General features: G+C 37.9%; 1 protein-coding gene and 1 long non-coding RNA gene across 9 annotated transcripts in view; one reads left to right on the forward strand and one right to left on the reverse strand.

Annotated features, from left to right (window-relative positions):
- OCA2 (OCA2 melanosomal transmembrane protein) overlaps positions 1–12943 on the forward strand; it is a 190801-nt gene extending 177858 nt beyond the window's left edge. For all 8 annotated transcript variants that reach the window (XM_048324885.1, XM_048324919.1, XM_048324895.1 and 5 more), the window contains one exon: positions 12341–12943. In XM_048324885.1, coding sequence (XP_048180842.1) covers positions 12341–12428 — 88 coding nt within the window. In that variant the 3' untranslated portion in view covers positions 12429–12943. The remainder of the gene's footprint in view (positions 1–12340) is intronic.
- Positions 4936–19085, reverse strand: part of LOC125336437 — a 53087-nt gene continuing 38937 nt past the window's right edge. Inside the window, exon 4 of the long non-coding RNA XR_007207754.1 lies at positions 4936–7878. This is a non-coding gene — a long non-coding RNA (uncharacterized LOC125336437). The remainder of the gene's footprint in view (positions 7879–19085) is intronic.

Genomic DNA, 19085 nt, shown 5'->3' on the forward strand with positions numbered 1-19085 from the left:
GTATTTTTGCAATTACCAGAATTATTCAGTGCTGGATTTGAGAGTATTTGATTGGAGAAATTCTGTATCTCCAAACAATGTTTTGCAAAACAATTTGCAAGAGGTCCAAACAAAAAGGTAACTTAGATGGTAGAAAGAGGTATGAAATCTGGGAAACTCAGAGAACATTGTTGGTATGAAACTTATATACATTTGCCATATGTGCCCTGATTAACAAGCCTTCTTATGAGAAAATATTAATTTTTCCTCAGCTAGAGCTTGATTTATCCAATGCTCCATCTTTGCCTGCCAAGGCATCATACAGACATTTGGAGTCACATCAGAATATGGTTTTACAGGGCATTTAATTTTCTCAAATAATTAGATATTTTTAATAGAACTGGCAAAGTGATTTTCCCTGTAACTAGACAATGTTTCAAACAGATTATCCTGGTGTCTCCCAGTACAATCAGAAGAAAGGAGTCTTTACTGTTTATGTTATTTTCATTTTAATGCATTTGAGTTTAGAGCTGCTCGAAGGAAGTAGTGCTTTTTATGGAATAGGACATAGGGTTTTATTTTCTTGTGTAAATTAGACACTATTTTTCACACAAAAGATGTGGTAGTATTTACTGTTCCTCCTTGCTTTTTTGCTGCTTGAACTTAGCAGTAAATTTTTATAACTTAAGAAATTATATTCCCGATTATATTTACATTCAGGGGTACCGCATTAATATAAACAACACTAGTAAAACACTTGAATTATAACTTCCTAATCATTACTTGTAGTTTTTCAGCTTCAATGAAGGTAACTTAAATAGGGCTACTCTAAAGTTTAAAACAGAAAAATAGCAGCTCAATAGGCTAAAACAATAATGGTTAGGTAATGAGAGTGGTTTTAAACTGATAGTGACTAAGAACTGCTTTTATGGGAGAAGGTACCAAACTTGCTCCTGAAAAATAAATCAAGTTTTGTTGAGTTGGGGAGCTTTTTTAGGGGGGGTGTTAGTTTGGGTTGCTAGGGGCTTTTGTTTGTTTGTGGTTTTGTTTGGTTGGTTTTTTGTTTATTTTTGTTGTGAGGTATCAGTTTTATTCCACATGTCTTTAAAAAGTCTAGTAAAGCAAAAGGAAAGGATTAGTCCTAGTAAAGACTATAAAAGAGTGTTGGGCTGGAGGATTTCTGTGTTTGACATATACTACTAAATATTACTAAACAATTTTAAAAGTATTTGTGGTTTTATTTTTTCTTTTTCTGTGTTTGTTTTTAAGCCAGTTTTTTTTTTTTTTACTGCTTGCTGATAATAAAGGCTGAAAAAAAGTATTAGAGTTTCAAAACTAAATGTCATCATATAGATGAATTGTTTTTCTAGTACTATGGAAATTATCTAAAGAATAGACTTGCTAAAGGCAAAGGGAAAAAACCCCATCTAATTATTCCACTCAAGAAATACTCATATTCCATCTCTGGCACTCTAAGGATATTAGTACCTAGCTTTTGTTTCAGATTATGTTTCATAATGCTACAGTAGAAATGCATTAAAGTGCATTCTCTTTCTGAGGCAGAAAATTCAAAACTCTGTTGACCTTAGCTGGAAAGGCCAAATTCAGAGAAATAAGCTAACATGGAAAAATGTCTTAAACATATCTGAAAAAATAATCCTGATATTTTTGAAAGCTAATATGTTTCTCTGGTGGGACTTAGGTATTGTTCACAATCACTTGATGACACTTAAACCAACTGTTTGACTGTCCAAGCTGTTCAAAGGACTATTACCCTTCTATGTTCTGTTACCAGCTAAGTGTGGACCTCTTTGCATGCTTACATTCCTGGAGTAGCAATCCATCTCTTCTGCTGCAGAGTTGGAGATGGGAGGAGAGAGACAGAAATTAGTGTAGCAACCATCTTAGTTTTTGCCCACTTGTTTAAAATATCAACATAGTTAATTATCTTCATAATTAAAAAAAATTCTGGTGATTTATTTCTGTTTTTCCTTCATTTCAATCACTCTAATTCCTATTCCCAACACAGGCCTCAGTAACACTCATGATGGTATGGGTTACATCACAACACCTGGACTAATGTGTCTTTCTCAAAGAAATTTCTGAAAATGTAGTTAATTTTTAGTAATTGAGAACTTGACTTTCTCAAGCTCTGACCTTTTAGTTGGAAGTTCCTTAAGGCTGTCTGCCATCTGTAACAATTAGACAGTGATGCTTCTGACTGACTTAAAACGTCTGTGAACTGGTCATGTAGCTTAGCCCATGTTTAAACATCCTGCTAGTGGTACTTATCTGCCTCCCCACACTATACTTCTTCCATCTTCTCCATCTGTTAGGTCTCCTCAGGGTGGCCTTGTTGTGGCCTTCCAGTACCTGAAGAGAGCCTATAAAAAAGATGGAGAGAGACCATTTACAAGACCATAATGGCTCCAAACAGAGAGTAGGCTTAGATGAGATATTAGAAAAGTCTTTACTGTGAAGATGGTGAGACACTGGAACAGATTGCCTAGAGAAGTTGTGGATGCCCCATCCCTGGAAGTGTTTACAGCTGGGCTGGATGGAGCTCTGAGGAACCTGGTCTAGTGAGAGGTTATCCTTGCCCACTGCTGGGAGGTTGGAACTAGATGATTTTTAAGGTGCCTTCCAACCCAGGCCATTCTATGATTTCTATGATTTTCTTTCATTTCATTACAAATGTTGGTATATATCTGTGACAATCCAGAGGGGTATATTTATATATTACTTATTTTTCTAATGCTTTTTATATGGGAGCTTTAACATGCTGTAGAATGGATGCACTTAGAATAAGATGCATTTTATTTAACCTTAGTTTGCTAGTGCACTTAAAACTAGACCCGTTTATAAAAGTTTTCCTTGTAATGAGCATGTAAGAGCTCAGATGTGTGATTTCTTTGGGGTAGAAAGGCCTGTACACTGTAGTGCACTATGATGGCAGTGAGGGCTTGTCAGGCTTCATCTTCCCCCTCATTTGCATTTGGTTAACATTTCATAGTGGCAGGGAAACTTCCAAGTGCACCCTGCTGGAATGAAAATCTCCACTCTGCTGTTCGCTTAGATTATACAGCCTGTAGCATAGGGTTTGTGGTAGAAAGTTTACTGGCCTTACGTCATTAACAGCCTTTTATCAGGAGGCATCTGCTGAGTTCATAATGAAAAATAATCATTAGTGCACAGGAAACATCCTTCTACTTCTTAATTCAAAATGCAATTACATTGCTCCTTTGTCCTGGTGAACTTCTATACATGAGTTCTCTATCATTACATTGTGTGGCACAAGAATTGGAATCTCAAAGTGAGGAGAAAAAGAGGGGAACAGGGTGGAACATACTCTTTTTTGTGCAACATCTGGCTTTTTAGCAAAGTCGAGGGCTTTTAAAATAGTTGAGTGTGCTCTGATGAAATTATTAAAGAATGGGCTGATTAATCTCTACCATAAAATGTCATTTCCTTTTATCTTGTGCTTTAACCAAAATAAAAGAGTACATTTGGAAGAAAATAAAACCTAAGAAAAGTGCCCCAAGATACCATTTGTGAGGGTTGGGATTAAGGACATTAATGGAAATAACATTCAAGCAACTTCCTTTCCTGAATCCTCACTAAGAAAAAGCAAGAGAATAAAGACTCAGTAAAGGTTATTTAATTTGAAACATTTTGGAGCTAAAATAAATCACAGTTAATTTCTGTCATATCTGTTAATTTCTTTGATTTGTTTAGACCAAATACAAATGCAATGTAGTCTAAAAAATGGGTAGATACAGTTTGTTTCAAAAACATACAAAGTGTTTTATTTTATGCAACATTTCTATAGCAAGCAGATTTGAGCTATAAAAAGGTATTTTAACAAAAATGTCCTTAAGCCTTGAATTTGCTTTTTGCAAGGCAAAAAAGCATATAATTGTTGGAAGTGAGTTTACAATATGTTAAATGTTTCATAAAATACAGAAACTGTAACCACAAATATTGCAAAACCTATTTCAACAGTCCTAACACACTAATTTTTGCACAGTAAACCTCACTAGTTTTGTATAAATCTATCTCATTAGTAGAATATTTGTATCAGAACCATTCAAACAATTCATGAGAACAAATGCTGTCAGACAAGATATACTTCATTGATTTCGTCTTCTGGTTGGCCATGATGATTTTAATCTTCTTAAGCTCAGACTCACAACCACACCTCATTACACAGATGTGTGGAAGAGGAATAAGTATGGCTTTCCCAAGAAGCTGAACTAATTACATATATTTGCATTTCCTAGACTTTAGAATGGTGTGAAGGTTTCATAACAAAACCAGAAATCACAAATTGAGGATAAAATTTGTTTTGGGATCTGCCTAAAAGATGTGGAGGGCAAATATATTGCTAATATGTGATGATAGATCCAAGGTGACATGAAGTGCTGATGAAATAAAAAAAAACACTAACAGATCATCTTGAATCCTTATGCCACATTTTATCATGGCATATCATACTTCTTTAGTAGGGTATGAAGTGAACTAGCCTGTCTATAGAGATGTTCCCCTAATAGTTGTAGAAACTTAGAATCCTTTAGGTTGTAAAAGACCCTGAATATTATCAAGTCCAAGCATTACCCTAACACTGCAGAGTCCGCCTCCAGGGATGGTGACTCCACATTTCCCTGACCAGCCTGTTCCAATGCCTAAGCACCCTTTCAGTGAAGCAATTTTTCTGAACATCCATCCTAAACCTTCCCTGGTAAAACTTGAGGCCATTTCCTCTTGCCCTATGACTGCTTGCCCAGAAGAGACCTTGCTTGACACCTTGCTACAACCTCCTTCCAGGTAGTAGTTGAGTGATGAGGTCACCCCTGAGCCTCCTCTTCTCCAGGCTAGACAAGCCCAGTTTCCTCAGCTGCTCCTCACAGGACTTGTGCTCCAGTCCCTTCACCAGCTCTGTTGCCCTTCTCTGGAGACAATCCAGCACCTCAATGTCTTGTAGCAAGGGGCCCAGAACTGAACACAGGATTTGGATTCAAGGTGTGGCCTCATCAATACAGGGGCACAATCACTGTCCTGGTCCTGCTAGCTGCACTATTTCTGATACAGGCCAAAGTGCCATTGGCCTTCTTGGTCACCTGGGCATGCTTTGGCTCAGGTTCAGTGGCTGTTGACCAGTGCCCCAAGGTCCTTTTCCGTGGGGTAGATTTCCAGCCACTCTTTCCCAAACCTGTAGCATTGAATGGTTTTGTTTGACCGAAGTGCAGGATGTGCATCTGGGTGGATCCAGCCAGCCACACAGACAAATATATCTGTATTATGTTGGTCTTTCCCAGAAAAATATTGCCAGTAGTTCTGTGTGTTCAGGTTTGTTTCTGTACTTGAGGTTGTGTTCTTCCCTGGCTGTCTGCAGGATTTCACATTTTTCTATTGGAATTGTATATTTATTTTTAAAAGAAAGGTCAGATACCCTTGTCATCTAACAATTGTTTTGCTGATTTTTAAATGATCAATTCTAGTATCTTTTTTACTAGAAGTGATGTGTTTTCCAATTTTTTTTTCATAGTTTTTCTTACTGGTAACTAACTTACCATATATGAAGAGATTTTGGATAATTATCAGAGTCACTTGTTCTGACAGTCCTGTATTTAGTTTCACTGCAGTGACCGAGACAAAGACTGCAACAAATTAACAGTCATTTGAAACTGCCAGGTGGAGCTGGCAGACCAACTATTCTCTCAGAATTAAAGTCTGAAATTTTTCTTTACATAATCAGAATTTTGGAAGGCCAATTTTTGAATTTTGGAAGGCTGATTGCTTATTCTGCATATAACTATGTCGAGGTTACAGCCAAAAACCTCTAGGAGAATATTCTAGAATGTAGGAGGCAAACCATAACACCTTTATATTTTCTTGCTCAGGATCTGATTTTCCCTATCTTAAATTTACTCCTGGCAGTAATTCTCTTGGAAATCTTGGCATAGACTCAAACAGACAGAATATCATGAGAAATTACTATAAATTTAGCAAGCAGATGAAAATAGAATTATAGGTTTTGTTCTGTGTTTTAAATTTCACATGAACTCCTATGTATGGTAACTAGTAGGTAAGCACACTGTAATTTTTATGTAATTCCAGACTGTATGAAATTCACAGTAATTTAATGTTAAATTAATGATCACTTGCAGTGTGAGCCACCTGTTCTCTGAGCTATGACAGGTGTCTGGATTTAAAGGGGTCATGGGCATGTGATAAACATTTTGAATATGTTTCCTTTAAGCTGTTGGTAAAGTCCATACTTTCCTTTCAGATAAACTGGATCAGTATGTCAAAGACTAAGAATGATGGAAAGGTTGATACAACTGAAATGATAGGACATTCATAAGGTAGTCTACATTGAAAGAAAGGGAAAGAAAAAATAGGATGAATATTGTGGTTATATCCTTCTGTTGAAAAGAAAATTACTTACTTTGCAAATTGAATTATGACATTTCATTAAAATGTGTAACTTTCCTTTTGTTCAGAACTAACCTTATGTATGTCCTAAGCATGCCCACACCTGAGTCTCATTTTTGAGGCTGCTTTCAGAAGCTTTTAGATGTCCTTTTAAGAATGAGCTCATGTTTATCAAAATTCCAGAGCAAAGCACTGCATGAAGTGAGACACTGTCCAAGACTGAGAAGAATTATCTTCCTGTTCTTCAACAAATATTTTCTGATGAGATGTCAATCTTCAGACGAGCAGATGATGCCTACTTAATCCTGTGTTGAATAATAGAGGAACAAATAAAAGTGTGAGGATCACAGATTGGTTGAGGTTGGAAGGGACCTCTGGTGGTCTCTCTCAAGCAGGACCACCTAGAGCCTATATCCCTGGCCCACATCCAGATAACTTTTGAATACCTGCAAGGATGGAGACTCCACAATCCCCCTGGGTGACCTGTGTCAGTGCTTGGTCACCAGCAGAGTAAGAAAGTGTTTCCTGATGTTCAGACAGAACCTCCTGTGTTTCATTTTGTGCTGTCTCTGGTCCTTTCCCTGGGCATCACTGAGAAAGGCCGTGTACTGTGTTTTTTACACCATTCCTTCAAGAACTTATACAAATTGATGAGTTCTCCTCTGAGCCTTCTCTTCTCCAGGCTGCACAGCTCCAGCCCTAATGCCTTTCCCTGTATGATTGATGCTCCAGTCCCTTAATCATCTTTGTAGCCCTTCATTGGACTTTCTCCATTATGTCCATGTCTCTTGTACTGGCAAGGCCAAAACTGGATCCAGCACTCCAGGTATAGCCTCAGCAGTGCTGAATAAAGGGAAAGGATCACCTCTCTTGACCTGCTGGCAATATTTTCCTAATGCATCCCAAGATACCTTCCTTGTTGCAAAGGCGCGTTACTGGTTCATGTTCAGTTAGTGTCCACCATCTGTCCAGCCCGTGTCTGTTTCTGCAAAAGCTGAGGTTATACCTTCTATAGAACTTGCAGTATGAAGCTGATACAAATTGAGAAAAAGCAAAATTTTAAGCCTGATGAAAGTCCACCAGTTGAATTTAAATTGTGCATTAAATTGTAAGTACAAGTAGGAGTAGAAGTTAGCTTTTTCTTTTTTAACTCTGAGCCCTGTCTACCACCAGGCTTCTTTCACTGCTAGTGGTTTGGTCTTGGGAGATTTCTGCTGTTGATTTTCAACTGAGAATCCACTGAAGGTTTCCCATTTCTTTGGAGACATGCTTCTTCCAGAGATTTCCCCAAGGATACACACGCTGTGAAATTATGAGCTGTCAATGAAGGTAGTGTCCGTAGGCAAGGTTTTCATGCATGAGAATATTTTGTATTTTGTGTTCCAAATCAGGAAGATCAGGGCACTGAACCTGGGTCTTATACATACTGGATCCTGCTGGCTCTTGAAGCATCACAAAATAGAGCTGCAAGGTAATGTAGGAGATAGTTTGTTCAAGAAAACTCAATTCTGACCCCAAAGGCTTCACTATTATTATTTAGCAAATAATATTGGGTAAACTTATAATCTAAGAAAACTGTAATATTCACTTCTGTAGAAACTTATTAAAAATTGAACTTATTCTCAGAATAGTCCTACAGCGGTTTGCTTTTCTCCAAGTAAATACAGGGCCAGAAATCTTTCAGTGAGACAGAATTAGAAATATCTAGGTCATTTCCAGTGAAAAGGTTCACTTCTCTTGCTGGTTTTATGCCCATGGTTGACTTCTAATACATATTTCACACTTACCTTCACAGAGTTTCATTTTGTTCATTTCAAGTTCTCATTCTGATTTGTTAAGAACATGCTGAATTCTGTTCTCCATAGAGTCTGAAATCTGTCCCACGCTGGGACCATTTGCAAGCTTTTCGTTACTGGATCGCTGAAGTTATTAATAAGTAAAACTTTGTCCAAGACAAATCCCTGGTGGGGCTCTCACCTGAAATATTCTCACTATCTCACACTGAGCTAACATCTGCTTTTTGTGTATATTTAGGCTGGGCAATTTCATTTAGATAGCAGTTTTATGTTTAAGCTTCTAATATGAAAAAGAGGAGGGGAAAAATGGGGTGAATGCTAAATCCTGTCATCCTTCCCTTCCTTGTATCTGACCTTGCTTCCTCTCTGCAGCAGTAAAACCTCCTTCAGCTGGCTGTAGAGAGCTGAGGTGCAACTTTTGAACCATGCAGGCTCTGTGTATATCCCTGTCTGCAGAAAGGGAGAGACAAGGAAAGTGCAGTGCAGGATTCAAAAATGTATTTTTATGCCAAATATGGTCATTAGTGTTTCTTAGGAATCTGAAGTTTTAGAACATGAAAGGTTTTGATAACTTCTAAACTCTTACTGATCCTTTTCCCATGACAGGAAAAACTGAATGACATGGTCCTTTTTGACTCCAAGGGGTATGCTGGAAATAAGAGTTTCTGGAAGTAATTTTTACAATGTTTAATATGCATTCTTGGACTTAACTAAAGACAATATTTGTAGCTGTACATTGTTTCATATGTGGCCTGGGACAGGAACTTTATGTTCCTTGTGGAAGAGCAATGGGTAGTGTAAATAGCACGATCCCATGATACTCAAGAAATCGATTAACTCTGCAGTAACTAACACTTACTGATGGTGTTTATCTCTTCTTGCTCTGGTACACAAATTCCACATTGAATTTGAGCCAATTACATTAGTGCTCAGGCCAGCGAGCCTGAAATTCAGACCTCAAGTTGCGGGGTAATTGCCCATGCAATGAGAGTAACAGCTTTGCAATTGTGCCCTCTGCAAGCATCGACACTATGTGCAATGAGGTTCCTCCCCAGGCTGGCTGCTTCTGGCTCCAGCTGCACATTTGACTGGCACGGAGATAGTCATGGTATGATCCCAATTCCTGCATGTGGCCCTGTATAATTAATCCATTTTCCTGCATGTGACTCCTCCAAGTTTGAGCAAGCCTTTTTTTTCTCTTTTCAGTGGTCAAGTAGCCCTTGAATCATTCTGGATCCTTTCTTCCCCTTGCCAGTGTTCACAAAGGCATCATATTGCCATTCATTGCTGAGCTACTGTGCGTTCTCCAGGGAGGTTTGTTAGGTTGCATTAATACAGATTAAGATCTGCTTTGTCCCCACTCCTTCCAGTGCCAGCTGAGTGCTTGCCAACTGTGAGGTTAAGAGATCTATGTTTTCTGTCAAACAGCAGCCGCTGTTCTTATGGACACTGTAGCAACCTCCAACTCACCAGCCTGTCATGTAGATAGAGCTGCAGGGAGCATTCATTAGATATAATAAAGGATATGGTAGGGGGTTTTAGCCACCCTATTTTATTCCTATAGCCATTCCTGGTTTTGCTTTCTTTTTTTGCCCTATCAGGACACTTTTATCTAAGTGAGATTAGGGAATCCCACATATCAGTTTGGCTGACAGAAGGCTGGAAAGTGTCTGCAAAACAGTTGGCTAGCTAGGAAATTAATTTAATTATTTTCTTCTTTTTTTTCTAAAATAACTCCAGGAGATGCTTTAGCTCTGCTGTTTTTCAATATTATCAGCTTGACCATAGTTTACTGACTGAAGAGTGATTCAGCTCTTTGAAGAAATGAGTCATTCAAAAGCAAGGGTCTGACCAGTTGGACTGGAAAACAAGTAACATTTCTCTGCAGTATATTTATGCGTGTTCATAAGAACAAACCCCTCCTCCCACCTCCCAAAAAAGTCCTCCAAATACATTTCAGACTTTTCAGGAAATATTTGAAATCTGTGACAATTCTCCAACCCTTTCTAGCAATTTTTCACACCTTTCACCATTCACCTCTTGGACACATCTGGCCCTTCTCTCTACTCTCATTTTCTTTTTTCCAAGTCCAAATGGCAGCTTAACGTTAATACTTTCGGAGTCAGAACAGCAATAATGATGCCTGATGCCAAAATGGCAGAAAAGGCCAGCACAGCAAGTCCAAAACCCCAGAGAGATGGAGGAGAAAGCCTCTGGAGCCAAGTATGGTGGGAACTGTCCTTCTGGGGCAGATCTTGCAGGCAATATTGGTTGATGGGCACAGGGACACTTCTTGTACACAAGGAGACAGGCCAGCTTCTTCAGAGGGATATCAAGGACACAGAAATGAAATCATCTGTCAGTCTGACAGTCTTCCCTTTGTACATTTCCTGTCTTGCAGGGGTTTCCTTTTTTTTCTCTTGGATTGCATCTATTTCTATAGGTGTGTGAGATGAGCACACTTTGATACTGGGTCAAGAGTGACCACGAAGATGGCATTATGGACAAACTTGCTCTTTCCTAAATAATTCCAACATATCTTTTAGAGTGCTTGTGTTCATTAATTGCCTAGTTATTCTGCAAACTTTATAGGCAAGGCCTGGTTGTTTTTGTGTTTGCAGTGACGTTCACTGCTGGTAGAATTCCCTTCTCGGTAATTCAAACCAATTTAAAGTTAAAGGCGATAGCACTTCTGATCTGCTGGTCACATCTATGCCTCTGCCAGTCAGCTTTCCAGAAAAACAGCAAAGGAAGAAACATCTCATGAGGATCTCATGAGTTTAGGGTAATGTCGCAGCTGCAGGTAGAAAGTGGATGGTAATGAGCAATTGAGAAGTTTAGTTTTCATTTTATGCAAGTGGTTTCATAGCCTGAGGGAGTGGGGGCCAGACTCAATGCCCCAAGAGATCTCTTCTAGCTGTAGCTTCCTAAAGGAAGGAGCTATTCATTCAACCAAGCTCAGAGAATAGTGTCCTCCTGTCCCCTACAAAATGGTCATCTCTTCGTACTCTCTGTCAGTAATGGCAGAGGGGAAAAGGCTCGAGTAACTTCCTAGGGGCAAAGTAAGGCAAAAAGGCACAATTAATATACCTACACGTAATAAGTTGGTCTTAGTTCCAGAAAAAGAATGAATGAAATGCTGAACTTCAGAGAACATTGCCATGCTTTTCTTGGTTTTATGGAAACTCGTCTGAATTTGGCTAAAGAAAGTCTATAAGGGTATCATTTGTGGCATGATCATTTCTCATCTCAGTTCTCCTTGTGCTTTTAGTAACATAAAACAAATGAGTGTGATCACAGCAGTGGTTTTTCACAGACCCCTGGTATCATACAATAATGCTTTTGAGTTTCAGAAAACTTCTTTCTTTTCACACATCTGAAAGACCTACAGTTTTAGCCATCAGGACTTGACAAACTCCACAACATCCTTTTCACTTGTCTGTGCTCTCTGTGTTTGTCAGTCTAAAGAAAGCTATTAAATCTGGGTGTTGCCTGAAAATCTTCTTCTGTTGTGAAAAAGAAATAGCTGTTTGGGTAGAACAGCAAAGTTTTAGCACTTTACAAGTGCCTGGGGTTTATTTCCAACAGTCTGTTCATACTCAAGTCTGTTAGACCTGGTGAGAGGTATGGAAGAGGAATGCTACCTGTATGTGACTCAGATCAACAGGGAAACAATGTAATGAGTTTGATCCATATATTGTGTTACAAAGTGCCATATCAGGATTACACACCTAATCTGAAAGGATGCACAATTGAAAATAATTTCTAATGCTCCATAATTTGTAAGAATTGTTATTTTACCTGTATAATTGCATGTTGTGTGCGCAGAAAAAAACCTGAAAAACACCAAAGCAACAAGGCATGCAAGATTCTGAGACAATGTAAATTGCAAGAGATGTCCTGAAACCAAGGAAACAATGTAAATTTTGACCTTGTATCTCTAAGGTCGGATGTAGAAATGTGAGCTTGAATATTAGACTGTTACATGCTCAGTACATCTATGCTTTTGGTATTGCTATAAACATATTTTTCACTCGGAATGTGTAGGACAATTCAAATTTCCTTTTTGTAAATTGGTTGGAGAATGAACTATAGTATCCTTATTAATCTTTATTTTATTGTTGTTCCAGGTTAGGTTTCCCCATGATGATCGTGTCCTGCACCATCGGAATGTGCTATCTTCTTGTTGCTCATGTTGTAGTAGGTTGGAACTCATAGTAATTTATACTTTCAAGACTCAGATAAGTTTTCTCTTTTGTTTAGCTTATATCAGAATGCTAAGAACATATATGAAAGGAAAAAGATGTATAAAACCCCAACATATGGTATCAATCAAAATGATTGTTGGCATAAACATCAGATATGGTCATTCTTAACCTTTTGTTTTATGAACAATATGCAGAACGAGACAATAGAAATTAAAATAATCCATATATTTCATTATGAATGCAGGTACTGTGCAGATAAAAAGGAGCTGTCTCAAGGGAATATGCTGTGCCTGAAAGTTTGTATTGACACAATCTGAGTATAGTCACAGATGAAAAACTCATTCACAATAGCAGATGTTCAGTAATTTCTTTCTAGGGCTTAATTTTTCTTTGTCAATATATTTAGCTATTTGTATGAAAGTAACTAATATTCAGGTTGTAATAATTGACAGTTAAGCAGAAATTCTGTACTCTATGAAGGATGTATCATTATCTACATTTAAAATAAACATGTCCTGAAAATGTGCTGTGGAAGAAATTATTATTTTGGAAGCAGGATTGCATTCCACTGAGGCTTTGTTTTTAATTTTAAAGCTCCTAAACAGTGGTAGGCTACCTCTATTTTTTTTTCTTAAAATAAACTAATTCCACTCTTCTTACAAAAGGATGAATATAAATAGTGATAAAGCATCAGACATTTTCCATTTAATATTAATTCACTTTTGTGAAGGAGTACTCTAAATATTTTAATAGGTTAATACACTATATGGAAGAATGACCTCATACTTTGGCTTTGATTTCCTTATCTCCGGTAATAATGCTTTAAACCACATATATTGTTCTTATAATTGGCTGCACAACAGGTCAAAATTCTCATTATGAGTATGAAGTCCTGTGAGGTATTCAAGAGCTAAATGCTCATCTTCCAAAACCTTGGTGGGTTTGGCCTGAATTAATGGTGGGTGTGTTTTATCTTGAGCCAGAAAAATTGGCAGCCTGGTTAGTGCAACCCAAGACTGAATTAAAGGAAGCCCGTAGAGATGATCAAATGTGGCTTTTCCTTCTGCTTAGTCCTTGAGATAACCAGGTAAGTGAAAAAGAAGCAGTATCTTTCCCACAAAAGTGATGAGATGTGAGATTAATCATGCATACCGTTTTACTCATATATAGGTTGTGTCCCAGGATTTGTTTGAAGTGTGAAAAGTGATATTAAGAGGCCAATGGAAATGAGGCACAGCAACCACTCAAAGCAAGGGTGGCTGCCACCCCTCTAAGTAGATTCAGTGATAGCAGAGAAAGTGTGTGGAGCCAGAGGGGAAGAGCTGTCTCCATTGGCCCAAGACCTCCCACCAAGACTTCCATCCCCACCCACGCTCAGCCCCGTGGATCAGTGAAGTCTCCTGTGATGGGGCTGAGTTTTGCAACACTGTTGAGAAACCTCGAGGTTGTGCTGACAGTGACCATCTGTAGAACAGAAGATCTTCTCCCAGAACTAGCATAACTTCTACTTCCTTTTATCTATATAAAAAAACCAAAACCAACCCAAAACCCCCACCAAATCCCTGCAATAAGTCTGGATCAAAACACAACAAAATAAAACAAAGAATAAACGATGACCTGAAAGACACTCCTTCGGGCAATTTTTCTGAAATTGAATTTGGGCCTGTCTCACTCTCAATGTCAAGAGCAGTTTACTATGTAATAACTGGAATTCTGTTTCAATTAAAGGAACATTTATTTTAATCAACTTAACACTGATCTCTGGTGAAAAATAGTCACATGGTATTTTAAAGCTCTCAACATTTCTCACAGTGGGGCAGTCTCGGTGCAGTCATTGCACAAGAACTGTTGTATTAAGCCCTAGAAAATGCAAAATCAGCTTCTGCTAAAACACAACATTTAAAGTTTTTTTTCTTCTCTGTTCCGCTAAAACACCCTTGGCATGTAGGAGTATAAAAATGAGAATACGATCGCACGAAACAATGTGCTAATTATTTTTAATTGTGCTTTTTAAGGAATAAAAAAATTAACCAAAACCAAACCCCTGAAACCTTCCTGCAAATTCTGAGCAAACTTTTGCTAATAATGCAATCACACTAGCTGGCACAAAAATTCATGTCTGCATTTACAGTTTGCAGGAAGAAGGAAAACAGAAATGCAGCAAATGATCTCCACTCATTCATGCCCCCAAATACTTCTGAACACTTTGGTGCAAGAGAGATCTCACTGGCTTCAAAAGTGCTACATCAACAGGACTCAAATGGGATTTTCTTTCTGCTACGTTACTTGTCCTGTCAAAAGAAGACAAGTAATGCACAGGGAGTACAAAATCATGTTGGTAACATTTTTAGGCAACCAAACTTGAGTTTATTTTGCTACAATGAATTTTTTTGTAATGACATATTGTTTTGCTAAGTATTTTCTCATATAAACTGACTTTCCTTCCTTCAACAATCTTTCTTCTTCTTTTGCACAGCCAAGAGCTCATTAAGACCTTAAATGAAAAGGCAAATTATAAAAATAAAATAAAATTGTTTGTTTACACAGAGCTTTATGTGAGTGTAATGAAAATTACCTAGCTGCTTCAGAGAATTTCAAGGTAATGAAGTACACTTTTCATTGCCTTCCATTATAGTTATCAATGTAATCTGCACATCAAAAGGGCACAATTACAGTAGCTACATCCTTGACAAAACTAGTGTGCAGGATTGCATAAAAATGGATTGACTCTGAAGAGTGAGCAGAGTTTATTTTTCCAGTGAAATCTCTCTAAATGACTAAATAAAATATTAGTTAAGTAATAAGTCACGTAGTTGTGTATTATCTTTAGTATGCTTTTGGCTGATCTCAGAGGATAGTTTTTTCATTGTCATTGACATCCCATTAGGCTATTTGGTGATGTTTGTTTTAAGACATATAGTGAATATATATATATGATTTTCTGAGATATGTTTGCCCTTTCTGAGCTGTGTAAAATGCAGTAAGACAGCAACATATGAATTATGGCACTACCAGGCAACTACCAGTCAGCCATACCCAGTAAAAGAAACCATTTCCAGTAGATAAGCAAGGTAACCACTGAAAGCAAGGAAAGAATCATGGAGATACTGGAGATTCACCAAACAGTGAGCTATCTAGCAAAGAATAGCACTGAGAGTGGCCAAGGGTCTGCTCAGCCCAGCATCTGTCCCTGGCAATGAGGCGTAGCAGCCGCCCCTTTCAAACAGCGGAGCAAACATAAAATTGAGTTCTCTGTGACCCAGAGATTCCTGAATGAGACACAGCAGCTCTGTGCTGTTTATACACTGCAGCTGATGGATTGTCCTTCCACAAACTTATCCAGCTCCTTGCTGAACCTGTGTGAATTCAACATTTGTATCAAGAAGTTTCACAGATATACACTGTGGGAAAATTATTCCAGATGTTTGCTTTGAACCTCTCCTTTGCTAATTTATTTTTATGACACACCTCTCCCAACACCATTCCCAAATCTTTTGGTTGGGAAGGGATAATGCATAGCCATAATTTTTCTAAATCATGATTCTAAAGATCTATTTTTAGTCTGGACGTCACAGTCTATTTGTTCCCTTGGTATAAGGGAATGCTCTCATATCTTTGCTCATCCCTTTTTCCACCTTTGATGTTTCACTATGAACTTTTTGAGTTGAAAAGGTGAGAACTATAAACACTAGCCAAGACACCATAGACTTACACAGCAGACTGCTTATTTCTTCTGATTTTCCATTTTATTCCTGAGAATTGTTGAGATCACCTCTTGGACTGTTATTGACAAATAAACCTAGGCATTTTTATGGAAGAACATCTTACAGTAACAAGCAGCATTTCCTGAGTGATAATTATTAGTTCACCTTGTTTAGCATGTAAATTTAAGCTCAATTTTGCTCCTCTATCTACATCACTTTACAGCTCTCCACAGTGAATATTATAGAACAATTTTTCCCAGTTGTTTGCTCTTGCAAGGGTTTTTTGTAATTCTTTACTATTAGCGGTGTTCTGAATAACCCTTAGACTTCCACATTTAACCTTTTACTTCAAACTCTAGACCATTTAAAAATATGTTGACCATTGCAGAGCCAACCTGATTCCCTCTAGAGCTTCATGGAAGGGTCACACCCCTTATGCTGTGGTAGTTTAATATTTTTAAGAGCTAGTGAATATTTAATCTCTATAGTAACTACAGGTCAAATCAAAATGAGTTTTAAAACTGGAAATGTTTTCCTCTATGGCACAAGGAGTTTGTGAACACCTTGCTAGCAAGATGTTACTGAGGTGTGAGTCAAAAAATGTTTCTCAATTCTATTAGAATAATAGAACTAAACTGTAGAATTCAGAAATAGCCAGTCTTGAAAAAGATCTTATGATTTCTTCTTTGAGGCATAAGCCAAGTGCAGATCATAGCTATAAAAGGAAACTGAATGGATTGTTTCATAGCTACTCATAACAACTTGTTTTAGGCCATGCTAAAGCTTCTGGTACCATGTCTTCATTAACACTAAGTCTAGTCCTAGAAAGCAATTCTGTTTTTCTTAATAGAAGTTGAAATAAAGTGTATTATTTCTAAGAAACCAAATTTAAAAGATATAGTTAGAAATGAAAATTGCTTGAGCACCCAAAAAGAGAAAGGTCTCATCCAGAAGGTCAGTTATTTACAAAGTATGTGCAAAACTTGTCTTCAGACAACTGGCACTGCAGACTTCCTCCAGTGACTTAGCATGATTTTAGATTTACTATATGGGAACAGGTCCAGGAATAAAAGACTTCTCTTTCCTCTGTGTTGCTGGCGTTCTGTGTAACCTTTTATAGTCAAAGGATTTGTTCACATACTTGTTTCCTGAATATATCCAACTTTCTGAAGTCCTTACTAAAGACCCTTTTTCTATATGGATGCCTTGTGTTTTGCAAAATAAATAAATATCACTGAACACATAGCAAAATATGCAGTTATATGCAAACACCATTTATTGTTTTAGATACTCATAAAAATACGGAAACATCAGTGTAACAGCTATCACATGGCTACTCCCTACATTAACTCCCATTAAAGAATTCATAAGTTCCAAACAGCAGAAAATCAGTGGCACCTGAAATAGAAAATAAATATGCTAAGCATAAGCCTCTGTGTTTGTTGAAATGGGATGCTAGGAAAATGATTTGGAACCAAATTAAAAAAAATGAAATAGCTGAAGCATTAAATTAGTATTTCTGAAGTGAATTTATGACAGGAAATCATAGCAATTCAGATAAGTGCTAACCAGCTCAGATGAAGTCAGCATGTGAAGATCTGAGCGATTTATTAAGGACAACTGGAAATCAATGAGTGTTGGTGATATATTGAGAGGAGGATTAAAATCTTCCTCCATAGATGCTCTAAAGGGAGAGGATGAGAGAATAAACCTTTCTTCACACATTTCTTATTAGGGAGAATATTATAAGATTAGGAATATCCTAGAGATACTCAAAATAATAAAAAGCAAAAGGGGTTTTCACTATGTTTAAATTTGACCACATACTGTTATTTTGTCTTTTCAGGTTGCTGTTGCAACTTTGATAGGCAGCAGTGATTTATTAGCAGTGGTTTTTTAGAGCTTTGCCTAATGAATCAGTAATGGGAAAAAAGCCCTCTCAAGATGTGGTCTTGGCCATCATTACTATTATCCTGGCTGGAGTAAAAGACTTGCTGCTATTCTTAAGAAATCAACACATACTGCTTTGTCCATGGTGTATGAGCTGCTTAACTGTACAAGATAATAGGAGAAAGGTTGCTGCAGAGTGCTACAACAGGAGGCACAATCCAGCAGGGAGCTACAGATTTTTCTTTTTTTCCTGCTTCCTTTCATGCCAACTTCTTTCCTCTTGCATTTATTGTTCACCAGATTTTTTCCTTTCATAAATATCTGCTATTTTAAACCTTGTTCGTCATTCACACTCTATTTGCCAAACAAAACCTTAACTTACTTGTTTTTCCTGCCCCACTTTTCTCCAGATGGCCTCTGTCTACTTATCCTTAATAAAGTTTATGAGGGAGAAAAACCCCCTGTTACTTACAAACCAAGTTAAGGAAAGTAGGAAAAAGGGTTATTTCCTGATGTCAGTGATGTGCATAGTCTTCTTCTATTTAATATATACACCTATTGTACTTTCCACCTATAACCTCTTGTGTGTGTTTCAAGCATTGGTCATGAAGACCATTACAGACACTGAAGTAAAAAAATCACACCAAGTCTGACAGTGCTGGGGCTCATGAACATAAATTGAAAACTTAAGATTCTCCTCTAATTGACTCAGAAGTGTTAATGGTTTGGGACGTTTTGTTTCCCTTTGTCTTTCCTGAATTCACTTTTGAACTCAAATGGCTGCAATTAGAGCCAGTGTATTCATTTCTTAAACTACCAGAGCGCCTAAGAAAAGGAAACCTGTGGAGTGTTGGGGTCCCTCCCCTGCCATGTAGCCCTGGGAGAGGGGCCCTGAGGGCACAGACACGGGGTTTCCCTGCCCCTGCTCAGCCTCGTTCCCATTGGTTGGTTTGTGCTCCCTGCGCGGGCAGAAGGACCCTTGGTCCCGTGACTGGAACAGTTCCTCGGCAGAGCTCCGGCCATGCAGCTGGAGAAATAAACATCTCTGAAACAGCTATCAAGAATCTGTCTGT

The sequence above is a fragment of the Corvus hawaiiensis genome, chromosome 2 (genome assembly GCF_020740725.1).
Source record: "Corvus hawaiiensis isolate bCorHaw1 chromosome 2, bCorHaw1.pri.cur, whole genome shotgun sequence".
Taxonomy (NCBI): domain Eukaryota; kingdom Metazoa; phylum Chordata; class Aves; order Passeriformes; family Corvidae; genus Corvus; species Corvus hawaiiensis.